Raw genomic sequence first — 10,274 nt, forward strand, 5'->3', positions numbered from 1 at the left:
AAATGGCTACCATCTCCCATTGTTTTCTAAGGAACAGCAAAGATGGCCAATATTCTTGTGTATCTGCTCTCCATCTGTTTCTCCTTGCATCCTGATAGCAAAGATATCACCTGCTCTTGGTAGTTTGTCTTCTTTCCTGTTGGGAATGGTGAGAAGCAATGGGCCATTTTGATAAAGGGCACCTCTTCATGAGCTTCTCTGAAGGAGACAGATTTATGTACCAGTCTCTGATATAATATAAGCTTTCGGTTATGAAAATACAAACAAAAACACGACAGAATGAATCCAAAGTATTCATTTTCCAAATCTATTCATTGTGCTGGATTCAACAGGGAGGGCAAGAGCAGTAGGAAACTCACTGTATGTGGTTGTGAATGTTCAGTAGTAAAAGGAAAGCAGTAAAATAGGAATGGGGCAGGGCATATGTGCCAGGGAGTATTGGGAAGAGAAGGCATGGGGTTGTAGCTGTGTGCAAAGGAACAGGGAAGAGAGGGAGGGAGGGGAAGCTGGTGTTATACCCTGGTGGCCTGGCAGAGCAGCTATACGCTCAGTTTGCAGGCCAGTGTGCTCTAGCTACTGGTCTCAGGTGTGACAAACTGCGGGTGTTGTTGAAATATTTCTTTGTTAAATGTGTCTGTGTTATTATGATGCTTTTGCCTCAGTTTACCTACAGAGTTAGTCCATGGGGAAGAATGGGTTGAGGAGACAGTGAAGCTAGAGTTGCTGGTCTACATGACTAGGGATAGATATTACACATACACTGGTCTAAGTGATCAGAAACTGGTTTAAACCTGTAACAGAACAGATGTTCAGTGCATATAAACTAGTCTGAAAATGGCTGAAACCAGTTTGAGATAAACCTGGTTGAATGTAATCAGACTGAACTGATTTGACTCAAACTGGTTTATGCAATGTCTGTCCCAGACACTTTGCTGGTTTAAGTTAAATCGGAGTCCCCCAGCATCCTGCCATGCTCTCTGGGCTGGGTGGAGCTCTCTGCTCCACAGCAGGGCTGGCCTTTCCCCTCTGCTCCCTGGCTGGAGCTTGACACAGCCTTGCAGGCACAGCAGGGTCTGGAGGCTTCCCTGTGCCCCCCTCTCCCCACCTCCTTCACTACTCGCTGCTTAAGAAGAGATCTCTTCCTCCTCTCTGCCACAGCACAAACCATAGCCAGCATGTGGTATGCTAGCTATTGCCAAGAGGTATCTGTGTGTATGTCTCTCTCCAATTTTACTGTGACAGGCAGACAGAACAGTCACCACTTAGGGCTTTTGGAGCTAATCAACAGTTCAGCCAGTAAGCTGCTTAAGAGGTTTGAAGTAATGTGGAGGGAGGCTATTGTTTTGCTAATCAGGTGATAAAGACTGTTATCAGCCTCCATCTCCCCCCACTCCCCCGCTTGCTCACCTGTCAGTTTGCTGCAGACAGTATAACAAAGCAGGGAGGGAGATTGAAAAGCAGATCAACAGATGCATGCACTGCACACCCCACCTTGCCTCAGAGTGCTAGCCCGGGGCAGGCGGCTGCCAGCTCTCCTGCCCCTTGAGCAGCCAGCGGGGGAAAGCCTGGGACCATGCAGGCAGACCTCCCCAATGGGAGAGTCCTGCTCGGGGCCTGGTCATGTCCCCCTCAGCTTCACTCCTTGCAGAAGGGAAGGGAGGGCTAGTCTAGCACCCCCACAACTTCTAGTCTGAGCCACTGGAAGCATGTGCCTGAATTTCCTCAGTGCAGAGGGAATGTCTGTCTGGTTACAAACACTGATTTAGCCTAGCCAGGTTAGACTAACCTGCAAAGATTGAATCAATTCAGGCTCAGGCTTTTTGAATGTCTGTCCCTAGCCCATGAGAGAAGACACATCTGTCTATAGTGACTGTAGTAGCTTTGCTGATAGTTTCACAAAGGTGGGGATTACAGCTAACACCTAGGAAGAAGAGTCACTGAGAAAAAAAAGTGCCAATGGACACAGCAGGGATGAGCAAGCAGAGTGTTGTCTGAAGAGGGAATCTGAAGATGGAGACCAGCTGAGCAGTTTTGGGGCTTAGGAGACAGGCACACTGCAAAGGGAACAGCTAAGTAACTTAAGGGTGCTCAGGGCTGTGCAGGATGGACTGAGGGCAGGGGGACTGTTTAACCCTTTAGTGAGGGGCAGAGAACCTTTGCCCAAATAAACACCTTTATTCCACAGGAGCTGCCTGCTTTGCTGCTTGGAACTGGTTGGGTTGCACTTGTTTTCTCCAACAATAGGTAAAGCCCTTCTCTCAGGAGAGGAACGGGAGATGCTGGCTTCCTGAATCAGGGCCACAGAGAACCAGAGGATGGGGGACTGAATGGCTAGGGTCCTAGAGTGGGAAGGAGCCAGAGCTCCCCGACTGCTCTAAAAGGCACATGCGAGCTGGCTTCAGGGGGCACTCAGAGACCAGAGTTGACCACAGTGGTCCCAAGCAAGCGCCTTCCTGGGGGGACTCCATGACACCAAGTCAGAATCTGACCCTACAATTAAAACAACAGTTTAAAAGTGATACTATATATCTTCACTAGGGATGGCAGATGGCAACATTGCTTTTGGGTCACTTATTTAGATTTATAGATTAAGTTTAATCTTTTTTTTTTAATCAAGGAAATTCTCAGATAACAACAACATGATTAATAAAGGTTGAGAGCAAATGTCAATAAATTGGGATAGAATTTTTTACAGGGTTGTTAGGTATCCAGGTTGTAGCCATATTGGTCTAGAGGAAAAAGCAATCAGGGCTTGTGGGAGAGATTTTTTTTATTAGACCAACTAGATTTTTGCAAAAAAAATCTTTAATTGCAAGCTTTTGGGCACAAACACCCTTCATCGGGCATCAGAGAAAAGATGGTAAAAGTTCTCCAGTTCTACCCAGGAGAATCTTTACCATCTTTTCTCCAATACTTGATGAAAAGTGCTTGTGCCTGAAAGCTTGCAATTAAAGATTTTTTTTGCAAAAATCTAGTTGGTCTAATAAAAGATATCACTTCTACCACAAGCCCTGATTGCTGTTTACAGGGATTTTGTAATTTTCTCCCAAATGGACTGGAAACTCTAAAATAGTTGCAAGCAATCCAAACACGTTAGGCTCTAACTATGCCAGTTTAAGGGACCAAAGCTGCCTTAACACAACCTTGTAGTGAAACTAGGAGGAAGAACAAAAAATGTAATGTGTCTTTGGAAATTGGTTTTTATCTAGTCTGGGACCACAATACCTTAATCATAACGAGATGGTTATTGCATCAAGTCACTACAGAGCAAGCTAAGGTTGTGGGTGTGTGCACAGATGGTACCAGTGGGTGAAGAACGTGAGTGTTCCCAGGCCATCTGGGTCTGTGGTGAGAAGAGATGGACAGGTCTTTTTTTACAAGGTGGCTAGGTGTTTCCCTTCCAAACAAGAGCACACCAATCTGGGATTCAAAGCCAGAACCATGGGGGCTAGCATGAATTGTCCAGCGGGGGTTGTTGCTACTGTATGCTAATGTACTGCAAGTCTAGTTACCTGGGATGGTCTCATTGGGTCCAGTGCAAAAGACCTTTTTAACAGGGTCTCCATTGATGGTAAATTCTTCCTTGCATGTTCCATCAGCTAGTGTTGGTTTCACATACACAAATGGCTCTTGATGAATTGTCACGATCTGTGGTTGAAACAGAAAATGATTGTTTGTGTCCATGACTGAGCTGTCTCTATCTTCCCATTCCCAGAGAGCTGAGTGGAACACGTAACATGCCTCGACGCAATAAATAATGTGTTCACAACCGTTTAATGGCCAGGCTCCCATTATACCAATAACCACTCATAGGTTTGGCCTAAGGATTCACATACCATGAAGGAAAGCTCAGTTATGATAGCACACTGTGAAGTGATTTGAAAGTAAAGACAAGAATTTTGTTTGCAGAGGTCTCTACAATACAAAATAGTAGCAATGATAATAATAATAACACCTATTTCTTTTCTTACATAGTGTTTTTCAACTATAAATTACAAAGTACTTTACAAAAGTGGTCAGTGTGTTCTCCCTATTTGAAAGATGGGAAAGCTGAGGGGGAGGAAGGCAAAGAAGCTTGCCTGATGTCACCTAGCAATCCAAGGGCAACAGAATAGAGAGCAGGTGTCCCAAGTTCCAGGCCAATACTCTAGTCATCAGGCCTCACTGCATCAAGCTAAATTCCTTTCACTTTGATCTAGTAACTGTACTCACCAGTCCCTTCAGACTTGTGTATGAACAGCAATGTACCCGATGAGTCTTGAGTCTGCCACTCTTTTACATGATGGCAATGGAAAGGGGCTTGGACAGCACCTGTAAATGTCCTATGATACAATATCCTCCCATTAAATGATTCCTTGATGCTATTGGAGTTGTACTGAGAGGCCTCAATGTAATTGGGAGGCAGGCTCATGGTTATCAGTCCTGTCACACTGCAAGGAGACTGGCTAGAAGATCTACTACAGCTGTGTCCCACCAACCAATTTGGATAGGCCCCTCTCTGCCACATGCTGGTACCTTCAATTTGGTTGACATCTGATAGCCTTGAGGTTTCTCTGTTTCTCCCCCTGGCCAGATGATTTTCCTGTCATTGGTCAGGACCTACAGTTGTCACCAAGAGAGAGACACATCAGAGACCTTTGCTCAAGTTCAGCCACCTGCTGCCATCTGCACAGCACATAGGGACATACGTACATGGCTGCCATTGTAAATCCCAACTTGTACCAGCTTCCGGTTCTGCAGGTTCATGATGCTGTAATTGGCAAATTTTCTGTCCCCATCCTCGTTAAACTCGACCCTCCCAGTCACTCCATCAGAGTACTTGCTGGACATCAAAACCCTACAGAGTAGAATCATGTTTAGATTTCACTACAAGTTTTCCCTTCCAGAACAGTAAATTGGCTCAGCTGGATGGTGACCTTGCTGCATGGGCAAGACAGTGAGAAGCCAGAAGGGTCTTCCATAATGACAACAAGATAAAAGACCCATCTTCATTTTTTACCTGAGGTGCTCCCTCTGAGTATAACCCCAGTGCTACCTTTGTGTTTTCAAACCTCCTTAGCTCAGCAGAAGTCACTCTGCAACTATCTTTGGAACAGATAAAGAAGACCAGAATGAACCAGTGACATGAGAAAATGTCCAGAGGAACACATTATAAATCCCTTCCTTTCCAAAGGGAGCAGAGGTGTGGTTGCCCTCTGTTTGAAACAGCATGCTCCTCTGTTATGGCTTAACCTGTCTTGCCTCATTTAGGGAAGGTAGGAATCTCTGTTAACACAGCAATAACTATTACAGCTTCTCTCTCTTGCTCATTCAACTATAAACGTTAACTTCAAAGTGCCTCAAAATATATCCCACACAACAAACCCAACTTGAGACACAGACCATATTTCACCATTTCAGCAGATACTGGTAGTGTGCTGCACTCTTGGCAGGGCCTTCATGAGAAACACAAGTGCCTATATCCTGCCTGGAAATGTGTTCAAAGGAGCCTACCATCCAACTCCATCATGGATTACATTCACTTAGCCTCTTTTTATTCCCTGATGCCCACATGCTCTTATGCATGACCTCTGCCTTGGGCACTCTAAATTTGATGAATGCTAAATCAGCTTATACTGGTGCAATTCCCATGCAGTAATGATGGGAGGAGCTAGGAACTGGGAAGGCTGTTGTGATGATCAGATGGTCTATGTATGAATGAGAATAGCTACCACATCCTTTTAGTTCTTTGCTGGTTCTGCCATGCCAACTTAGATTCCCCTCTGGGATAAAAGCCATTCTCCCCCTTCTGCCTTAGTTACATAGGTGCGTAATGGAACTGCCTGAGGATACCTGCAGGGTTGGCAAGGATGGCTCTGATTTCAGCTCTAGCTTATACAAGAAACCTACAGACCAACATACGTATCTGCAGAGAACCAGCAATCACCCGAAACACACCAAAAAAGCTGTGATATACAGCCAAGCCCTCAGATACCACCGCATCTGTACTGAAGAGAACACCCGGGATTGCCACCTCACCAATCTTAAAAAGGCTTTCACCCAACAAGGTCACTCCTCCAGAGAGGTAGATCACATGCTTGAAAGAGCCACCTGGATACCACGTGAAGAACTGCTGCAGTACAGAAGAAAACCCTCCCCAAATCGCACACCACTGGGTATGACGTATCACCCCTCCCTCGAACCCATATGGAAAATCCTCAAACAATTGCAACCCATAGTAGAAAGAGACCCTATTCTTAAAAAGATCTTCCCAGAGCCACCCATCCTAGCCTTCAAACAAGCACCGAATCTTGCTAACCTCATCACCAGAAGCAAACTTCCAATGGCCCAGAACACACCAAATGGATCCAGACCGTGCCAGGACAAGAAATGCAAAACCTGCCAACACATCTCCACCACCCCCACTATTACTACATCCCACAACAGAGCCATCAGCATCCCAGATCTTACAGCTGCACCTCCAGAAATGTGATATACCTCATCCAATGCACCAAATGCCCTGATGGAAAATACGTAGGAGGGACCAAACAACAACTGCGCACCAGAATGAATGACACTGCAAATCTATCAAAGACAAGAATATCCAATTACTGGTGGGGGCACATTTCTCACAAGAAAACCACTTTCTCTCTAATCTCTCAGTCCTGATCCTCAAGGGAAACTTACACAACACACCCCAGAGACGAGCCTATGAGCTCCATTTCATCAACCTGCTGGATACTAGAGATCAGGGACTAAACATAGACATTGGATTTTTGATACATTATAATCTGCCTGGCAACTGACTCCCCAGCCCAGCCCAGCCCCTCATCCCCTTCTCTCCCCCACCCTCCCACCCAACCTGTCTCTCACTCACTGAGAGTGCAATCTACATTTTCACTGACTGCCTATCTTGTATGCAGCCCAGCCCAGCCCCTGGCTTCTTTACTTATCATTCCTTCCAGGAAGAGCACACACCAACTGCTGAAACTTCCTTAGCCTGACGAAGGGTTTTTGAACCCGAAAGCTTGCTTAAAATTTGTTTTCCAACTATTTAAGTTGGTCTAATAAAAGATACCAGATTCACCCAAAGAACCTTGTCTGGCTGTGTCCTTAGACCAACACAGCAACAACCTACACCCCTGCTTTAGCTTTGGCATTTCTTAACTGTGACCTTAATGCTGCATTGCCATAATTGTTTGCATGACTTTGACTGACTGTAGCTCAAAGGGACTTCAATGCGTCTTCTACTGCATCATCTCCACTACAACATGTCCGACTGTAATCTCCCTATGCCTGTCCCTTCCTGTAGCTGTTGCTTGATTTCCCAAGGAATGGGTTAACCTACTCAGTAAAGTTTGCTCAGACCATTTTATTTCCTTTAAATTACCGCCCAGTCCCCTGGCACATCTCCCTTCATGTGTCACTACAGGTTAGTATATACACAGCAGCCTCCACTTGCCCTCTGGGATGTCACTGTCCCACCTTACAACATGCGTAATGCGCAAGGACTGCAGTGAGATGTGCTTGTGACCAGGGATGGTAGAACACTATCCCCAAGACTGAGTGAAAGCCCTAGGGCAATAATGGTTTTACTTTGCTGGGAAGAGAAAAAAGAATGACACGGTTTATGTTTAACACAAAGCTTTGTTACTGGAGGAAATCACTGGAAACACATTTAAAAATAAAGAGTTTGGGGTCCTGGTTCCCTGCAATTGAGATTCCACAGAGCATCCAACCTGCAAGACAGCTCAGCCCTCAGCCGCCAGCCCTGCCCCAAAAGAGGCTCAGTCCCATGGCACTGAGCGCTCACCCTTCAGAACAGTTCAGCTCCATAGCACCAGGACCCAAATCTGCAAAACCAGCTCAGCCCTGCAACACAGAGATCCAATGTTGCCAGTCTCCTTTGCTCCAGGACAACAAAGAGTACTCCTAACCCATCCCAGGCCTCTGATATAGATTTGCAGCCACCTTAAGTGTGTGCCCACAGGTCTTCTGAACTAATCTAGTGCTCCTGCTCACCCCCAAATTTTCTACCTCTCACACATTTCTGCAATTCGAAACTTTTCCCCTAGCCGTTTCCTTTACTGGTCTTCCCTGGGAACTTCTCTTTTAAGCTGACATGCTGTTCTGCAACATACAACCAGACACAGAGTGTGGGCAATGGCTCATGTACCTCTTGAAAAGGGGACCGGTCTTCCAGATGTTGGTGTTGCCCACACACCCTCTCGGAGGGTCTGTGATATTCTCCTTCTCAAACAAGTCGTGCACTGCTTGAGCTACCACAGCGACAGCGTCGCTAATGTGAGCTGACTCATTCTTCCCATTAATGAGCTGCAAACCAATCACCCCTGTGGAGGACAGAAAAAATGGCACAGGTCAGTGACACAAGGCAAAAAGATCCTCCCCCCATGTCCTCCTCATTAGGGCTCCACTAAAGCCAGATTCCTCCTTCCTAGCCATGGACTGGCAGGTTTCCAAGGGACCAGCAGACTGGATTCATGGGAGACCTACTTCCTATAAGCCTCGAGGTGGACAGGGGCAAGATTAGAGCCTGACTGCCTGCTGTCAGCCTCTTCCTGTATGAAGACAGTTTGCTCTTGTGCCATGTGTCATGAGGAGCAGTCTGGGAAGCAGGCAGCAAAAGTGACAGAAGATTTATAAAGAAGGACCAGCACTGGAACAGCAAAGCCACCCTGAGAGTAAGAGACAATACTGGCTGTACCAGCAGTATGACTGACAGAGGCCTTTTACATGGGGCAGAGCAAAGTGCTGGATGTTTGCTCTGGGCACCAGGGTTCTCCAAATCCTGTTGAATCATGGTGCAATAGCAGCTAAGCTGTTGTTGTTCCCCATGACACATCCATAAATAGAGGCCTGGTTAGAGAACATTTTTCCTTAGGACTGCAACCTGAAGCAGCTCTAATCCCAGGGGACTAGCATGACAAACGCTTTTAACTGACATTCATCCTGGAAAGCACCTAATGTGCTGGAGCTGTTACCAATATAACATACTGTCAGTAATCAGTCTGCATACAGAGCTGTTTGAGGCTACCCATTCCTGGCACCCTTCCCTCTCCCTCCCTTTCTGTGTAGATCCATGTCCTTGATGATAAAAGGGAAAAGAATGAGGATCAGGCTGAGCAGCAGAATTAAACCATTCTGGTTCTAGGACCTGTTCTCTTCCTGCTCCTGGATCTTCTGAGCATGTGACCTGCTGGTGAGGGTCTCTCTCCCACTTTCTCTGTGCGCCAATCCACACAAAAGATAAGTTGGTTACAATAGCAATAGGCAGGTGATGGTTTCTTAGCTCAGGCTATGACAGGCTGTGATTTTTGCTCCTTTGTTCCCTAGTTCACTTTCTCCACAGAGCAGACAAGGTCTCCCACAAGTACTTGTTAAAGAATGAGGTATATCAGCCCTATCAAACACAGGTCAGGGAAGGAAGAAGTGGGGAAAGCCTCTTCTAGTATAAGACCACTTTTGCCAGGCTCAAATTCCTGACTCTTCATTCTCCATGGAACTGGTTTTGTTTCTCTTTGCTCATAGTCATACGCATCCCTTGTTTGTTTCAGTGAGTCAGGAGGTTAGCCGGGGATTGACCATATTCTGGCCCTGATCCATCCTCTTAATGCTTTTCAGGCAACCCAAAGGAATGGGTAGTAGAGAGAACCCCTGGGTGGCATAAAGCTGGATCAAGAGAGCTGTAATCACTCACTTTCTGCCAAACTGTATTTTGGGCAGAGGCTGGCAGGCACAGGAGCCAGTATGGTCATTATGCTCCAGTGATCCTTAGATCCACAGCAAATAAAGCAGTTCCATGGGGACAATTTACCAGCACAGTTTAGAGCAGTCCTTAGCTGCTCTTTGTTAAGCTGGATGTAGTTCCAGCCCTTGGTTGACTGTGTCTTCAAGGATCAGGGGAACATAAAGCTTATAGCTGCTTTTATCTGTGCCAGCCCTGGGTCCTACATCAAATGCACCCCAGAGGCTCAGATGTGCATCTGACTCTAACTAGCAGGTTGTTCGCAGCACCAAAACTGACGCTTGGTACAGAACTCACTTTCCGGACTTTGTGCTGAACCCAGAATCCTTCCCCCAGCCCAGAGAGCTTGTCTGGTGGCCAGGAATGGTGTCTGCCAAACCGTGTGTTTCTCTTTGGTTTTGCCTATTCTATTTCTCTGATCCGTCCTAGCCTCCTCCCTGCAGCTGCAGTCAGTTGTTTGGTGAAGAAGTTACTATGAATCAGACAGGGCAAGGACAATCTATTTTTTAATCCTCCCTTTCCTAGGGAA

General features: G+C 46.3%; 1 protein-coding gene across 1 annotated transcript in view; it reads right to left on the minus strand.

Moving 5' to 3' along the window:
- GRIN1 (glutamate ionotropic receptor NMDA type subunit 1) overlaps positions 1-10,274 on the minus strand; it is a 59,346-nt gene that overhangs the window by 23,196 nt on the left and 25,876 nt on the right. Inside the window, exons 7-10 of the mRNA XM_025210447.1 lie at positions 8,156-8,330; positions 4,693-4,837; positions 4,516-4,599; positions 3,513-3,648 (exon numbers count right to left, since the gene is read on the minus strand). Of these exons, the coding sequence (XP_025066232.1) occupies positions 3,513-3,648; positions 4,516-4,599; positions 4,693-4,837; positions 8,156-8,330 (540 nt within the window). The remainder of the gene's footprint in view (positions 1-3,512; positions 3,649-4,515; positions 4,600-4,692; positions 4,838-8,155; positions 8,331-10,274) is intronic.

Source organism: Alligator sinensis, unplaced genomic scaffold, assembly GCF_000455745.1.
Source record: "Alligator sinensis unplaced genomic scaffold, ASM45574v1 scaffold610_1, whole genome shotgun sequence".
NCBI lineage: Eukaryota > Metazoa > Chordata > Crocodylia > Alligatoridae > Alligator > Alligator sinensis.